The sequence below is a fragment of the Crinia signifera genome, chromosome 5 (genome assembly GCF_055691185.1).
Source record: "Crinia signifera chromosome 5, ASM5569118v1, whole genome shotgun sequence".
NCBI classification, from domain to species: domain Eukaryota; kingdom Metazoa; phylum Chordata; class Amphibia; order Anura; family Myobatrachidae; genus Crinia; species Crinia signifera.
Genome location: NC_139221.1, coordinates 332,229,009 through 332,245,990, shown reverse-complemented (window position 1 = coordinate 332,245,990; position 16,982 = coordinate 332,229,009). Strand labels below are relative to the sequence as shown.

The 16,982-nt window shown below is 52.1% G+C and overlaps 1 protein-coding gene across 1 annotated transcript in view; it reads right to left on the bottom strand.

Annotated features, from left to right (window-relative positions):
• Nucleotides 1–6,887: 6,887 nt before the first annotated feature.
• The window catches only part of LOC146005834 (uncharacterized), a 150,751-nt gene continuing 140,656 nt past the window's right edge, over nucleotides 6,888–16,982 (bottom strand). Inside the window, exons 21-23 of the mRNA XM_083145262.1 lie at nucleotides 15,446–15,551; nucleotides 9,075–9,191; nucleotides 6,888–8,734 (exon numbers count right to left, since the gene is read on the bottom strand). Coding sequence (XP_083001388.1) covers nucleotides 8,668–8,734; nucleotides 9,075–9,191; nucleotides 15,446–15,551 — 290 coding nt within the window. The 3' untranslated portion in view covers nucleotides 6,888–8,667. The remainder of the gene's footprint in view (nucleotides 8,735–9,074; nucleotides 9,192–15,445; nucleotides 15,552–16,982) is intronic.

Genomic DNA, 16,982 nt, shown 5'->3' with positions numbered 1-16,982 from the left:
GTTGTGGAAGATGCACAGGCTAATTTGCAGGTATTGCAGGATGTCTCCTCAGGTTATGATATTGATGTTACTGTTGATAATGTGATGTCTTGCGCTACTGTGGGAAATGTGGTACCAGGTATAATAAGTGACCCGGTGGGTCCTGTGTGCACTGTAGACCTGTCCGATAGGGAGAGAGTGTCCCTTACTGCAGCTTTCCCCCCAAACCCCCCTCCTTACTGTAGCCACACAAACACAGATACAGGAACACAGCAGGGGTTCCCTCCAGACACTGAGAACCCTCCAGAGAGTGCATTTTTCCAGCATCACTGGATAACGGATGCCTCTCCTGAGAACCTCAGTGGCACCACCCCAGCCACAGAACCTGCGGGTCTGGGAGGGAAGGTCAGGCTCAGGAAGGTGTCCTGGACTGCCATGGAAAGCTCGGCTTTCCACGCAGAACTGAGAATCAACCCTGCACAGGCTGCCCCATACCTGGGAAGTGGGAAAGATACCCCTGGGTACAGTAAGAGGGTTGTTTCAGGAATAGAGCCAGTGGCTAGTAGGGAAGCTGCTGTGTGTAACCAGAAGGGTGGGAGGGCCCGTGAAGCACAGGTAAACTCAGCTCCATTAACCTCAGGAAAGCTGAGCTGGGATGTTCCCAAGACAGGGGACAAGGACCTGCTGGTATTCCCCCTTGCAGAAACGTGCCCCCCTTCACAATTCACACACACAGAGGGCGAATCTCCTCACAAAAGGATGAGGTGTGAGGTGTTGAGTGAGTGGACCTTCCCCCCAGTGAAGGGGAGGGGGGGTCAGTCAGCTCAGGAGAGGTGCTGGGAAGACATTTTTAAGTCTGTATATAGTGCTGGGAGAATGCCCCACACCTGTGGTATAGTTAAACGTGCCGAGTTACGAGTCCCAGGGGGATGGCCGTTTGGGGTGTGGCGGAATGGTCTGGTACTGATCTCAGTGAGTAAGGCCAAACTGCCAGCTGCAGGGGAGAATCCGTGTCCAGGAGTCCGACGCACAGCTGTGGTGGGCTGTGTCATTGCCAGCCGGGATGGACACAGCTCCCACTATATCAGTGTGCTCACAGACTATGGGTTCGAGGACACCTGTGTGCTTTTAGTTTGCCATCTCCTGTGAGAGGGACAGGGACTATGCCCATTGCCCACCCTAGCCACGGCTATGGCGTCAGGTGGTGCCATGACAGACGTCAAGTATAGTGAAGTGTTAGTACAGATCCCGCAGAATCAGTGGCAGTCTGTCTCAGCACAGAGACCACTGCTACCTGTCCAGGTGATGTAGTTAATAGCGCACTGATGAGACGGTGACGTGGGTCACCGCCTCTGTGCGCCATTTTAAAAGGGGGAGGTGTAACGATCAGATCAGGTGATCGATCAAATTAACGTATGCCTCCTGTTATGATTATCTGTTCAAGCAATGTATGTCTGGTATGTTTGGTAAAATCATGCCGCCTGTGATTATTATGTGGGAGATCAGAACATGTCATGTATTATGTGTGTAAACTGTAGGTGACCCTGGTTTGAGTTTGAGGCCTGTATTCCCTCAGTGTGACATCTGTGGACTCCTCCGGAGTTAGGATGTAAGATAAGATCTGAGCCCCTCATAAACCATGGTCCAGAAGAAGAGGTTAGAGTTTGTCCCCTTCCTTCACATCTCTTATCAGTGGGTCTGCTATGCAAGGAAGGAGGATCAATCACTTTGAAAACAGCAGACTGTAGATTGCCAGGGACCTTCCACACTCCTTCAGCATGGAAAGAGTGGAATCCCAAGGGTGGGAGGGATGAGGGAGTCTGCAAGGTATAACTAAGACCTTTCTCCCTATAGTCAGTGTCACTACCTGGGGGTCTAGCAAACAGGCTGTAGGCGACGAGAGATTTCTTGTGGAGAACCCCCCCACTTCAGGATTGTAAGATACGGTTCTGTCTTTTTTCCCTTTTTATTTTTCTGAAATTTGCATTTAATCGTTGTGTGTACTTTTAAAATCATTGTAATGTCTTGTAACCATTTTGTTTAAAGCTCTGTAGTATTTCTAGGAATAAATAATACATATTCCCAGTTCTGGTTCTGTGTTCTTAAGACTCATTAGCCTCAGGAGAGAAAGGCTGGAAAACGTTACCATTGTTATCTTGTATTGTGTGGTCAGGGGCGAGCCAAGCCGCCCCTTGCGCAGTTTCAGGCGCTAAAATCAGGTTTTGGCTGGTGGCAGTGTACCTCAAGGAAAGGACCCGAGTGTCCCGAGTGAACCCCAGTCACGGCCGGCGCTGCTCAGATTGACGTATCGGAGCAGGCGACCGGTGGGTCCGTGACATTCATGTAGAAGATAAATTATCTAGGGAGGTTCATTAATGTCCAGCAGGGAAATGGTCAAAATCCCAAGGGTGGGAGGGATGAGGGAGTCTACAGGTATAACTGCTCTCTTGTCCCTATAGCAAGTTGTTACTTCTTGGGGGAACAGCAGGCTGTCTGGAAGCGACCCGATGTTTCATGTCTACTTTTAAAATCTTTGTAATCATCTTAGCTGTTTCTACAAATGTAGCAAGTGGGTGGATTCTGAAAATAGTTTGCAGCAGTAGAATTTGTATAAAGTAATAGATTACAGGTGGAAATTTGGTACTTGTGTACTTTCACGGCTCCCATCGCATGCCAAATGTAGTGGCATGTGATGGCATGCGATGGGATGCGATTTTTGCAGTTTTTAAGCATTTTTGTTAAAATTGCATGCGATCACATCGCATGCGATTTTTAACAGAAATGCATCCAAATGCATTGAAATTAGTATCAAACATGTTCAATGGCCCCCAAATGTCATTTTTGAGGCTGTACCACTCCCACTATCAACGCGAACCCGAAGCGTGGCGAGAGAGGGGCGGCGGTACGCATCCTACGACCTTTTCATACCCCCACTATCCATGTCGGCGTGGAGTTGAGAACAGAAAGTGTGGCGAGCGCAGCGAGCCACCGAGCCCGAAGCGTGGCGAGCGCATCGAGCCCCGCAAGGGGACGCGGACACCTGTGAAGCCCGTGAGGGGACGCGTATACCTGTGAAGGTATCCGTGTCCCCTCGCTGGGCTCGCCTCGCTGCGCTCGCCACACTTTCTATTCTCAACTCCACGCCGACATGGATAGTGGGGGTATGAAAAGGTCGTAGGACGCGTACCGCTGCGCTCGCCACGCTTCGGGTTCGCGTTGATAGTGGGGGTGGTACAGCCTCAAAAATGACATTTGGGGGGCCATTGAACATGTTTGATACTAATTTCAATGCATTTGGATGCATTTCTGTTAAAAAATCGCATGCGATGCGATTTTTTACTATACGATGGACATCGTGGGAGCCGTGATTGTACACAAGTACCGGAAATTTTTAGAAAAATCACAAAGCGTGACTTTTGCAGAGTCCAAGGTGTGTAAAATTGTGCCACACATGGCGCAGTAAAACCAAGATGTATGTGGACACATCTGTAATACAAATAAATAGAAATAATTGCTGTGTATGGCCAAAATGTAGAATGTATCACATCAGGTTTCTCGTGGACGATTCATACATAAAAAAACAAGTAAACAAGGAAATGTATAGTGTATTATTTCTAAAAACGTTCATATCAGGGCTGTCTTCCCAAGGGTGATGTATGGAGTCCTCTTATATAAGATGGTGGTTCTACTCCTTATGGGTTCACCCTTTGTGCAGGCAGTAATAAATGGTGCTTACAATAAGCTTACATTTATGGAGGTGGTAATAAACATATCAAGGTATCTTTAGGTGCTGTGGAAACTGAAATTGCATCTCTGTGCCATTGGCGTATTATGGCCGCCCTCTACGCAGTTCTCTGTCGCAGTTGCGACTTATTAGCTTAACTTAACGGACAAGGATGGACGTGATGGGTTAATGGTTAAATCTTATTCTGATATGTCCCCTCTTGATTCTTTTCTTTCGTTGGTGTGACCCCATGAGACAATCCAGACTTTGTTATTTTTAATTTGTTTTGTCACAATTGCCGTCAACAGTTGAAGAGGCCGGGTGTGTGTGTGTGTAACAATCACTATACCTTCCCTCCCAGATACCTAAATCAATGTAATCAGATGAACCTTTGTGTGTAGTGAAACCAATGACCACCCCTCCAGTTCAAACCGGTTTTCAGCTGCTGTCCAAATACCTGAACAAAGAAGCTGCATGGCCTGACGAGATTCTCATGGACAGGAAATTGTACCCGTGATGTGGAGGCCCAATGAAGAGATGCCCAGTCCCCTTTCTGCATCCAATAATATCCCAGCTTGTCCCCACTCTCTTTTTTGTATATAGTTTGTTGTCAGGATCTGGGAGCTCCACTTGTGATCTATTTCAGATCACAATTCCCGAGGCCTCGGGAAACCCTTGTCCGCTTGTGGTATCAGCTCCTCTTGACGGTAATTGATATATATTTCCTTATTTGTGCCAGTTGTATGTTAGCCGAGCCTGCATTGCTATATTTATACCCTTTGTGTCCACTTTGGACAATAAACTTATAGTCCCACGGGGTTAGACCAGTGACCCTTATAATCTCAGTGATTGCTTCCATTACTTAACTACAAGTGTATCAGCGTTTCAGACGCAGGGTCAAGCGCCTATGCTTTGTTAAGGCTTGTTTATTAATAACTGGTCCAAGGTTATAAAACAGACAAGCATTGCATAAGAAGCAACTTGAGAGTATCGCACGCATTAGCATCTGAGTTGCAAGTGTATCGCATGTGCGCCTATGTTGTACACTTCCGTATTAGGTGCTGGTTCCAAAGGGTAACGGCACATTGGTCATTTCTTATATAGCAGTAAAAGGGTTAAAATCTGCTAAGGTCACAGTACACTTGAATCGGCAGCTCCTTTTCATATGTAAATTTGGTGTACAGCAATCCCCATTGTCTGTGAATGAGAGGCTGTTAGAACTCTGAGCTAGGCATTTGCTTATATCACTGTGGCAATCTGCCGTTGTTAGGGGTAACAAATTGTATGCTTTATAAGGTAAGTAATATAGTGTAACAACTGCATTATCCACCGGTTTGTTATAATACACACATTAACAGTGCTCACTTGTATGCTAACATTAGCCTCACGATGGATCCTCATATAAAGGTTTCTTTTAGCGAAATGACATCCAGGCAGATATAAAAAATAGTTGAGTTTATTTAAGAAAAAGTATAAAAGTAGATACTAAAAGGAAGGGCATTTATAGTAACAAGTACAATCCATACAGCCTTCTCCTGAATAAAAAAAACACCAACTCGTTTCAACAGTGTCTGTCTTTGTCAAGGTGTAATGTCCTTCTGCCTGGAGCTCTGTTTATACCTATGAGGTCTGGGACCACCCTCTGGGAGGAGTGGTTACATTATTCACTATAAAGTGCATCAATGTGTTATTTAGTGAATCATACATCCAGAGCACCAAATATGTTATTGGTGGGGTTCTGTTTTACATTCTCAATTATGTATATACCATAAATATGCTGTGGAATAGCTATTTATTACTCAAAGAGAAAAAGGAAAATAGTGACAGCGCCTGGACTACTGCAGCCTTAGATCCACCTAAAGACTCCTAGGATCTTACAACTCATACACAGCAAACAAAATGGTGTTCTAATTGGCGCTGTAGTCCCCTCTTTTGGGTGATAAAGATAGTCACCAACATATGAATAGAGCTTGGCAATTCTTCCGTCATGTCGTTCTTTAGTAATTTAAGAACTGACCTTGGAGAATGGCCCTATATGCCCGTAACAGTTTCTTTGAATCTCAACCTTGGCATGCATGGATCATAACAACCAATCAGATTTCATCGCCAGGTGGCCATAGAAGTACACACTCACCAAATTCAGGTGCCCTATGTTCACCAAAAGGTTTCTTTTAGGTCCGCCTCCTCCTCCTCCTCACAGGATACAGACAGCTAGCTTACTCCAAATAATTTTGAAAAATCTTGAAGTTTATTTCCAGCAGTACAAACAAGTATAAAACAAGGTTAAAATATAAAGAGATTCCCTAGGAAAATGGTGGTCTGGGTTACCTCCCTATCCGGATGGAAGGACCCCCAGTGGTTGAAGATGACACCAGCACCAACCAAAAACCTTTTGGGTAATCTACTTTACCTCCAACCAACGCGTTTCGGGCTATGGAATAAGCCCTTTTTCAAGGTGTGAAGGTTCCTACCACATGTGGGGTTTATATACCAGTTCCTTGTGACATCATTAGAAAACAGACTGAAAACATGGAAAATTACTTACATTCACAAAAGGCAGCAGTGTGTTAACAATCAAGTAAAAACACATAAAAAAAACATATATATCCAATCAGAATTCATCCATTAAAAATATCCCGCAATATAAAAACATTCTAAATACCCAATACCCTGTAAACATTAACACTTACAAGTCCAATCCATTCAAGGATTTCGGTTTAGCTGGGGCGCAGCTGTTCCTAAATCAGCTGGCGTCTCCAAACACGCTATGCGCCGCGCCAATTAGAACACCATTTTGTTGCTAGCTAGTTATTCCTGCCTGCAGGAAGGGTGAACCATAAAGAGTAGCACCACCGTCCATCTCATATAAGAGACAGCCCTGATACATTTCCTTGTTTTTATGTATGAATCGTCCACGAGAAACCTGATGTGATACATTCCACATTTTGGCCATACACAGCAAAGGATACGTAATTATTTCTATTTATTTGTATTATATTGAGCGCTATTAGGATGGCATCATAAAACTGTTTTGCTTGTTATCCATGTGGAGGTAGCGAACTATCCCTCATTTGTTGTGATCGCCATTGCTGCTCAGGGCGCAGTTATTACAGTAGTTATCTTGTTATTTGGGGCACACAATAAGTGAGACACAATTGTAAAGAAAGCACATGACTGACGCCAATAGTAGCAAATACAGTTTAATAATACAGAGGTGATTGATCAGTGATATATGCGCTGCTGCTGATCCTGTGTATCATCTGCGGGGACCTCCGCTGTATGGTGACATTGGTGAACTGGCGGCTTTCCTACCATGTGACCTTCTGTATGAATAGTGTTGTCTCCAGACTCCAGGGAGGCTCCAGGTCTTCAGAGGTTCCCGGCAGCAGAGACATTGTCCTATATGCAGCAGTGTGTGTGCGCTGTATAATCTGTCACACTGCGGTGTTACGGGGTATGTGCGTTACCGTGTATGTGCGTTACCATGTAGGTGCATTACCGTGTATGCGTGTTACCATGTAGGTGCGTTACCGTGTATGTGCGTTACCGTGTATGTGCGTTACAATGTATGTACGTTACAATGTATGTGCGTTACCGTGTATGTGCGTTACCGTGTATGTGTGTTACCATGTATGTGCGTTACCGTGTATGTGTGTTACCATGTAGGTGCGTTACCGTGTATGTGCGTTACCGTGCAGGTGTGTTACCATGTAGGTGCGTTACCATGTAGGTGCGTTACCATGTACAGGGCGTTATTGTTTATGTGCATTACCATGTACAGGTATGTCTGTTACAGTGTATGCGCGTTACCGTGTATGCGTGTTACTGTGCAGGTGTGTTACAGTGTATGTGCGTTACCATGTACAGTATGTGCATTACCGTGTATGTGCGTTACCATGTACAGTGTGTGCGTTACTGTGTATGTGTGTTACCGTGTTCATGCGTTACATGTACAGTATGTGTGTTACCATGTACGTCCGAAACCATGTACGTTAGTTACCGTGTAGGTGCGTTACAATGTATGTGCGTTACTGTGTATGTGCGTTACCGTGTTCATGCGTTACATGTATGTGTGTTACCATGTACAGTGTGTGCATTACCATGTATGTGCGTTACAATGTATGTGTGTTACCATGTACAGTGTGTGCATTACCGTGTATGTGCGTTACCATGTACAGTGTGTGCGTTATTGTTTATGTGCATTACCATGTACAGGTATGTCTGTTACAGTGTATGTGCGTTACCGTGTATGCGTGTTACTGTGCGGGTGTGTTACAGTGTATGTGCGTTACCATGTACAGTATGTGCATTACCGTGTATGTGCATTACCGTGTATGTCTGTTACCGTGTATGTGCGTTACCATGTACAGTGTGTGCGTTACTGTGTATGTGTGTTACCGTGTTCATGCGTTACATGTACAGTATGTGTGTTACCATGTACGTCCGAAACCATGTACGTTAGTTACCGTGTAGGTGCATTACAATGTATGTGCGTTACCATGTACAGTGTGTGCGTTACTATGTATGTGCGTAACCGTGTTCATGCATTACATGTATGTGTGTTACCATGTACATTCGTTACCGTGTAGGTTCGTTACAATGTATGTGTGTTACCGTGTATGTGCGTTACCGTGTTCATGCGTTACATGTATGTGTGTTACCATGTACGTCCGTTACCATGTACGTTCGTTCCCGTGTAGGTGCGTTACCGTGTATGTGCATTACCGTGTACATGCATTACATTTTTTGTGTGTTACCGTGTACTGTATGTGCGTTACCATGTATGTGTGTTACCGTGTACAGTAGGCGTGTTACCATTGTATCTCTCAGAACCAATAGAGCTGATCTGCAGGGACCGCATCTGCTAAGCGCTGGGATGGGATGCTCTGCAGGAGCTGCCACTGCTGAGTGCTTGGATGGGATGGGATGCTCTGCAGGAGCCGCAGTTGTCCTTGTAACCTGGGCTAGGTAGGACACTGGATTCTGTAGCCCACTTTGTACGCCTGGACATAGACCCGGACCTGGTTGATTCTGCCAGAAGAGAACGATACGTTAGAAGATGAGCTGCTCACAGGGTGCTGCTCATAGGGTGCTGCACACAGGGTGCTGCACACAGGGTGCTGCTCAGGGACGGCTCTCCCCTTCTCTAGTGTGATATTCTCAGTTACTAATAACACATTACTGTATATTAATGTCAGGAGTACGACATTCAGCCCCCTTATTGATCTAGTTCTAAGGGTTCTAGTCCTGATTGGTTGGTTAGGTGCCATTGTCAGATCGCTGCCCCTTCCCACGTTACCCTCTAGGATTGGCACAGCGCCCTCTGTAAGCCCCAACCTGACCACTAGCTGTAGGCAGACTCCATACATACCGGTATTTGGTGCAGAGCTGGACGCCCAGGGGACCGCAGCGCTCCACGTAACTCTCTCTCACCCCCTGGCGCACTGCGCGGGCAGAGCTCAGCTTCATTGTGACAATTGGGCAAGTTCTACAGAAGGATGACATCACATTAACACACTCTCATTAGCCAATCACACACAACTCCAAATGAGGCCCCCAGCTCCTGTGCCTCCCAGATGTACCTCCCCCTTCTGTACTATAGTCCCTCTGCTCTCTCCGTATGGATGTCCCAATACCACGTACCTAATGCTCAATATGTGCTATTCCCAATGGGGCTGATTCAGGTGTGGACGGACAATGCATCTATGGTGCTTATTAGGAGGCAGAAGTGATGCTCAGGTATCTAACCACAGCAGGCTAGGGTGCAGCGCCCATAGGTGCAGGAGGTATGGCCGCAGCAGGCTGGGGTGCAGCTACCATAGGTGCAGGAGGTATGGCCGCAGCAGGCTGGGGTGCAGCTACCATAGGTGCAGGAGGTATGGCCGCAGCAGGCTAGGGTGCAGCGCCCATAGGTGCAGGGGGTATGGCCGCAGCAGGCTGGGGTGCAGCTACCATAGGTGAAGGCGGTATGGCCACAGCAGGCTAGGGTGCAGCGCCCATAGGTGCAGGGGGTATGGCCGCAGCAGGCTGGGGTGCAGCGCCCATAGGTGCAGGAGGTATGGCCGCAGCAGGCTGGGGTGCAGCTACCATAGGTGCAGGAGGTATGGCCGCAGCAGGCTGGGGTGCAGCTACCATAGGTGCAGGAGGTATGGCCGCAGCAGGCTGGGGTGCAGCACCCATAGGTGCAGGAGGTATGGCTGCAGCAGGCTGGGGCAGCACCCATAGGTGGGTGCAGGTTGGGGTGCAGCGCTCATAGGTGCAGGAGGTATGGCCGCAGCAGGCAGAGGTGCAGCTACCATAGGTGCAGGAGGTATGGCCGCAGCAGGCTGGGGTGCAGCGCTCATAGGTGCAGGAGGTATGGCCACAGCAGGCTAGGGTGCAGCGCCCATAGGTGCAGAGGGTATGGCCACAGCAGGCTAGGGTGCAGCGCCCATAGGTGCAGGAGGTATGGCCGCAGCAGGCTGGGGTGCAGCTACCATAGGTACAGGAGGTAAGGCCACAGCAGGCTAGGGTGCAGTGCCCATAGGTGCAGGGGGTATGGCCGCAGCAAGCTAGGGTGTAGCTACCATAGGTGCAGGAGGTATGGCTGCAGCAGGCTGGGGTGCGGCACCCATAGGTGCAGGGGTTATGTCCGCAGCAGGCTGGGATGCAGCGCCCATAGGTGCAGGGGGTATGGCCGCAGCAGGCTGGGGTGCAGCACCCATAGGTGCAGGAGGTATGGCCGCAGCAGGCTGGGGTGCAGGAGGTATGGCCGCAGCAGGCTAGGGTGCAGGGGGTATGGCTGCATCAGGCTGGGATTCAGCTACCATAGGTGCAGGCGGTATGACCGCAGCAGGCTAGGGTGCAGCACGCATAGGTGCAGGGGGTATGGCCCAGCAGGCTGGGATGCAGCGCCCATAGGTGCAGGGGGTATGGCCGCAGCAGGCTGGGGTGCAGCACCCATAGGTGCAGGGGGTATGGCCGCAGCAGGCTGGGTTACAGGAGATGTGGCCGCAGCAGGCTAGGGTGCAGGAGGTATGGCCGCAGCAGGCTGGAGTGCAGGAGGTATGGCCGCAGCAGGCTAGGGTGCAGGGGGTATGGCTGCATCAGGCTGGGATTCAGCTACCATAGGTGCAGGCGGCATGGCCGCAGCAGGCTAGGGTGCAGCACGCATAGGTGCAGGAGGTATGGCCGCAGCAGGCTAGGGTGCAGGGGGTATGGCTGCATCAGGCTGGGATTCAGCTACCATAGGTGCAGGAGGCATGGCCGCAGCAGGATGGGGTGCAGAGCCCATAGGTGCAGGAGGTATGGCCGTGGCAGGCTAGGGTACAGCTTCCATAGATGTAGGGGGTATGGCCGCAGCAGGCTGGGGTGCAGCGCCCATAGGTGCAGGAGGTATGGCCACAGCAGGCTGGGGTGCAGCTACCATAGGATCAGGGGGTATGGCTGTGCAGGCTGGGGTGCAGCACCCATAGGTGCAGGGGGTATGTCCGCAGCAGGCTGGGATGCAGCGCCCATAGGTGCAGGGGGTATGGCCGCAGCAGGCTGGGGTGCAGCACCCATAGGTGCAGGGGGTATGGCCGCAGCAGGCTGGGTTACAGGAGATGTGGCCGCAGCAGGCTAGGGTGCAGGAGGTATGGCCGCAGCAGGCTGGGGTGCAGGAGGTATGGCCGCAGCAGGCTAGGGTGCAGGGGGTATGGCTGCATCAGGCTGGGATTCAGCTACCATAGGTGCAGGAGGCATGGCCACAGCAGGCTAGGGTGCAGCACGCACAGGTGCAGGAGGTATGGCCGCAGCAGGCTGGGATTCAGCTACCATAGGTGCAGGAGGTATGGCCGCAGCAGGCTAGGGTGCAGCGCCCATAGGTGCAGGGGGTATGGCCGCAGCAGGCAGAGGTGCAGCTACCATAGGTGCAGGAGGTATGGCCGCAGCAGGCTGGGGTGCAGCGCTCATAGGTGCAGGAGGTATGGCCACAGCAGGCTAGGGTGCAGCGCCCATAGGTGCAGGGGGTATGGCCGCAGCAGGCTGGGGTGCAGCGCCCATAGGTGCAGGAGGTATGTCCGCAGCAGGCTGGGGTGCAGCACCCAAAGGTGCAGGGGGTATGTCCGCAGCAGGCTGGGTTGCAGCGCCCATAGGTGCAGGGGGTATGGCCGCAGCAGGCTGGGATGCAGCGCCCATAGGTGCAGGGGGTATGGCCGCAGCAGGCTGGGTTGCAGCGCCCATAGGTGCAGGGGGTATGGCCGCAGCAGGCTGGGATGCAGCGCCCATAGGTGCAGGGGGTATGGCCGCAGCAGGCTGGGGTGCAGCACCCATAGGTGCAGGGGGTATGGCCGCAGCAGGCTGGGATGCAGCGCCCATATGTGCAGAGGGTATGGCCGCATCAGGCTGGGGTGCAGCTACCATAGGTGCAGGGGGTATGGCCGCAGCAGGCTGGGATGCAGCGCCCATAGGTGCAGGGGGTATGGCCACAGCAGGCTCGGGTGAAACTACCATAGGATCAGGAGGTATGGCCGCAGCAGGCTGGGGTGCAGCACCCATAGGTGCAGGGGGTATGGCCGCAGCAGGTTGGGGTGCAGCACCCATAGGTGCAGGGGGTATGGCCGCAGCAGGCTGGGGTGCAGCTACCATAGGTGCAGGGGGTATGGCCCCAGCAGGTTGGGATGCAGCGCCCATAGGTGCAGGGGGTATGGCCACAGCAGGCTGGGATGCAGCGCCCATAGGTGCAGGGGGTATGGCCGCAGCAGGTTGGGGTGCAGCTACAATAGGTGCAGGAGGTATGGCTGCAGCAGGCTAGGGTGCAGCTACCATAGGTGCAGGGGGTATGGCCGCAGCAGGCTGGGGTGCAGAGCCCATAGGTGCAGGGGGTATGGCCGCAGCAGGCTGGGATGCAGCGCCCATAGGTGCAGGGGGTATGGCCGCAGCAGGCTGGGGTGCAGCACCCATAGGTGCAGGGGGTATGGCCGCAGCAGGCTGGGATGCAGCGCCCATATGTGCAGGGGGTATGGCCGCATCAGGCTGGAGTGCAGCTACCATAGGTGCAGGGGGTATGGCCGCAGCAGGCTGGGATGCAGCGCCCATAGGTGCAGGGGGTATGGCCACAGCAGGCTCGGGTGAAACTACCATAGGATCAGGAGGTATGGCCGCAGCAGGTTGGGGTGCAGCTACCATAGGTGCAGGGGGTATGGCCCCAGCAGGTTGGGATGCAGCGCCCATAGGTGCAGGGGGTATGGCCACAGCAGGCTGGGATGCAGCGCCCATAGGTGCAGGGGGTATGGCCGCAGCAGGCTGGGGTGCAGCACCCATAGGTGCAGGGGGTATGGCCGCAGCAGGCTGGGATGCAGCGCCCATATGTGCAGAGGGTATGGCCGCATCAGGCTGGGGTGCAGCTACCATAGGTGCAGGGGGTATGGCCGCAGCAGGCTGGGATGCAGCGCCCATAGGTGCAGGGGGTATGGCCACAGCAGGCTCGGGTGAAACTACCATAGGATCAGGAGGTATGGCCGCAGCAGGCTGGGGTGCAGCACCCATAGGTGCAGGGGGTATGGCCGCAGCAGGTTGGGGTGCAGCACCCATAGGTGCAGGGGGTATGGCCGCAGCAGGCTGGGGTGCAGCTACCATAGGTGCAGGGGGTATGGCCCCAGCAGGTTGGGATGCAGCGCCCATAGGTGCAGGGGGTATGGCCACAGCAGGCTGGGATGCAGCGCCCATAGGTGCAGGGGGTATGGCCGCAGCAGGTTGGGGTGCAGCTACAATAGGTGCAGGAGGTATGGCTGCAGCAGGCTAGGGTGCAGCTACCATAGGTGCAGGGGGTATGGCCGCAGCAGGCTGGGGTGCAGAGCCCATAGGTGCAGGGGGTATGGCCGCAGCAGGCTGGGATGCAGCGCCCATAGGTGCAGGGGGTATGGCCGCAGCAGGCTGGGGTGCAGCACCCATAGGTGCAGGGGGTATGGCCGCAGCAGGCTGGGATGCAGCGCCCATATGTGCAGGGGGTATGGCCGCATCAGGCTGGAGTGCAGCTACCATAGGTGCAGGGGGTATGGCCGCAGCAGGCTGGGATGCAGCGCCCATAGGTGCAGGGGGTATGGCCACAGCAGGCTCGGGTGAAACTACCATAGGATCAGGAGGTATGGCCGCAGCAGGCTGGGGTGCAGCATCCATAGGTGCAGGGGGTATGGCCGCAGCAGGTTGGGGTGCAGCACCCATAGGTGCAGGGGGTATGGCCGCAGCAGGCTGGGGTGCAGCTACCATAGGTGCAGGGGGTATGGCCCCAGCAGGTTGGGATGCAGCGCCCATAGGTGCAGGGGGTATGGCCACAGCAGGCTGGGATGCAGCGCCCATAGGTGCAGGGGGTATGGCCGCAGCAGGTTGGGGTGCAGCTACAATAGGTGCAGGAGGTATGGCTGCAGCAGGCTAGGGTGCAGCTACCATAGGTGCAGGGGGTATGGCCGCAGCAGGCTGGGGTGCAGAGCCCATAGGTGCAGGAGGTATGGCCGTGGCAGGCTAGGGTACAGCTTCCATAGGTGTAGGGGGTATGGCCGCAGCAGGCTGGGGTGCAGCGCCCATAGGTGCAGGAGGTATGGCCACAGCAGGCTGGGGTGCAGCTACCATAGAATCAGGGGGTATGGCTGCAGAAGGCTGGGGTGCAGCTACCATAGGTGCATGGGGTATGGCCGCAGCAGGTTAGGGTGCAGCTACCATAGGTGCAGGGGGTATGGCCGCAGCAGGCTGGGGTGCAGGCAGCGCCCATAGGTGCAGGGGGTATGGTCGCAGCAGGTTGGGGTGCAGCTACCATAGGATCAGGGGGTATGGCCGCAGCAGGTTGGGGTGCAGCTACCATAGGATCAGGGGGTATGGCTGCAGCAGGCTAGGGTGCAGCTACAATAGGTATGGCCGCAGCAGGCTGGGGTGCAGCTACCATAGGTGCTGTAGGTATGGGCGCAGCAGGCTGGGGTGCAGCTACCATAGGTGTAGGGGGTATGGCAGCAGCAGGCTGGGGTGCAGCGCCCATAGGTGCAGGGGGTATGGCCGCAGCAGGCTGGGGTGCAGCTACCATAGGTGCTGTAGGTATGGGCGCAGCAGGCTAGGGTGCAGCTACCATAGGTGCTGTAGGTATGGGCGCAGCAGGCTAGGGTGCAGCTACCATAGGTGCAGGGGGTATGGCCGCAGCAGGCTGGGGTGCAGAGCCCATAGGTACAGGAGGTATGGCCGTGGCAGGCTAGGGTACAGCTTCCATAGGTGTAGGGGGTATGGCCGCAGCAGGCTGGGGTGCAGCGCCCATAGGTGCAGGAGGTATGGCCACAGCAGGCTGGGGTGCAGCTACCATAGGATCAGGGGGTATGGCTGCAGCAGGCTAGGGTGCAGCTACCATAGGTGCAGGGGGTATGGCCGCAGCAGGCTGGGGTGCAGCTACCATAGGTGCAGGGGGTATGGCCGCAGCAGTCTGGGGTGCAGCCCCCATAGGTGCAGGAGGTATGCCTGCAGCAGGCTAGTTTGCAGCTACCATAGTACAGGGGGTCCTGTCACTCCCTTATTTCCACCTCACCTGCACCAATCTCTCACCTCACAACTCCCATCACTCAGGACTCCTCAGATAGTAAGGAGGGGTGTGCTTGTGCTCGGGACCACCCATTAGCCAGCCTACCAGAATTTTATTTGATCTCATTAACCTTCTGGAGCAGGATGCCAGGTAAGTATTGTACCCCGTTATACCCCTCCCTGCCAGGTGCCTCATTTCCCTGTAACACACAAGCGATGGCCACTTACAGCTTCTGACATCGATGTCCCGCGGTGCCAGTCACACACTCACACTTATTGTTTGGCTTACAGGACGCACCATGCTGGCAGGGGGGCACGCAGGGCTCCGTCACAGCTGTAAGGACACAATGTATAATTACAGTACATGCACGTTCTGGAGCAAAGAAAGCTTTGATGAAGCCGCCGTGATAAGATGGTGGGGAAACGCGTCGATCTATAACAGACCTTTGCTCTTAAGGACTAGCCGGCGGCCTCCTTCTCCAGCTGAATCCTATCTGCACTTTTTTTAAAAATGGAGCCTGCTTTATCCCCCACCATCCGGGACACAGGTTTGAGGAGACTAACTGTGGGAGCATTTCTGTATATTCCTGTATGCCATTGGCATTGGTTATTTGGGACCCTGTAAATATTACATTGGTTGCTGAAGTTCATTGCCTAATAATCTATTACTAACAGACTGGCTGCATGCAAAAATTTCGTTTTTCATTTTTTTCTGGAGAATTGACTAAATCAAGTTGGAATTAACCCATGGCAGGATTAACCCTAACCCACTGATACCTAGGGTACTGTTCATGCAGAGCTTATCCCCATCACCTCGGTGGGATATTTACCTATACACCTATTTTAATATATGGTATCGGCCGATACCTTATGAAATCCATTTTTTGATATTTTATTGTTTTATCAATTTTTCTCTTTGTGTCTATGTATTTATATATTTTTTGTGTGTTTATAAAACAATAAATGTTCTTTTTTTTTAAAAACTTTGAACTGGCTATTTCTTCTGTCTAAAGACCCGAGAGCTTTCTTTCTGTGTCTGTACGTTCTGGAGCAACTGCTGGTAGTATAATGTACATCTACTCCCAGAGACATTGGAGGCAGTGGCCGCTGAGCTCCAGCTGTCATAGGGGACCCAAGCAAGGGGGCTGCTGAACTAGAAAAAGATCTCGGGATTCGAGATAACAGAGTTTTTATAGGGGTACATTAACTTGGATGTAAGTTCTATTGAATATGGCTTGCTACCCATAGCAACAATTCTGATTCTCACAAGTAGGGATTTGTGGACTGAAGTGGTTCATTGGTGGATGCTGGGTGATCAGGAAGGAAACTGCGGGTAAGGCACTTGTGCAGCGAGTGACAGGTTCTGGCTAAACGTGAACTGGATTGATGCTCCAGCAGCAGGACGAATAGCTTGGACAGCAGAACCAGATGGTACAGAGAGTCTACACTGGGTGGAGATGGAAACTTAATGAAGAACTTCTGGTTGTAAATACAGAAGACTGAAACCAGGGATGCTGGAATAAGTTTGTAGTGAAGGGGATAATGGAATGCTCTGGACCCGGGGATTTCAGAAATATCTCTGAATTCGGGAATGCCAGAATGGCTGCAAGGCTGAATCCGGAAATGTTGTAACTCACTGACCGACTGAGACTATGTAATGGATGGGCATCAGACGCTGGACAGACACTGACTATCGGATAGACTACAGCATCAGAATAGTACAGTGGTTCCCAACCCTGGTCCTCAAGTAACCCCAACAGTGCAC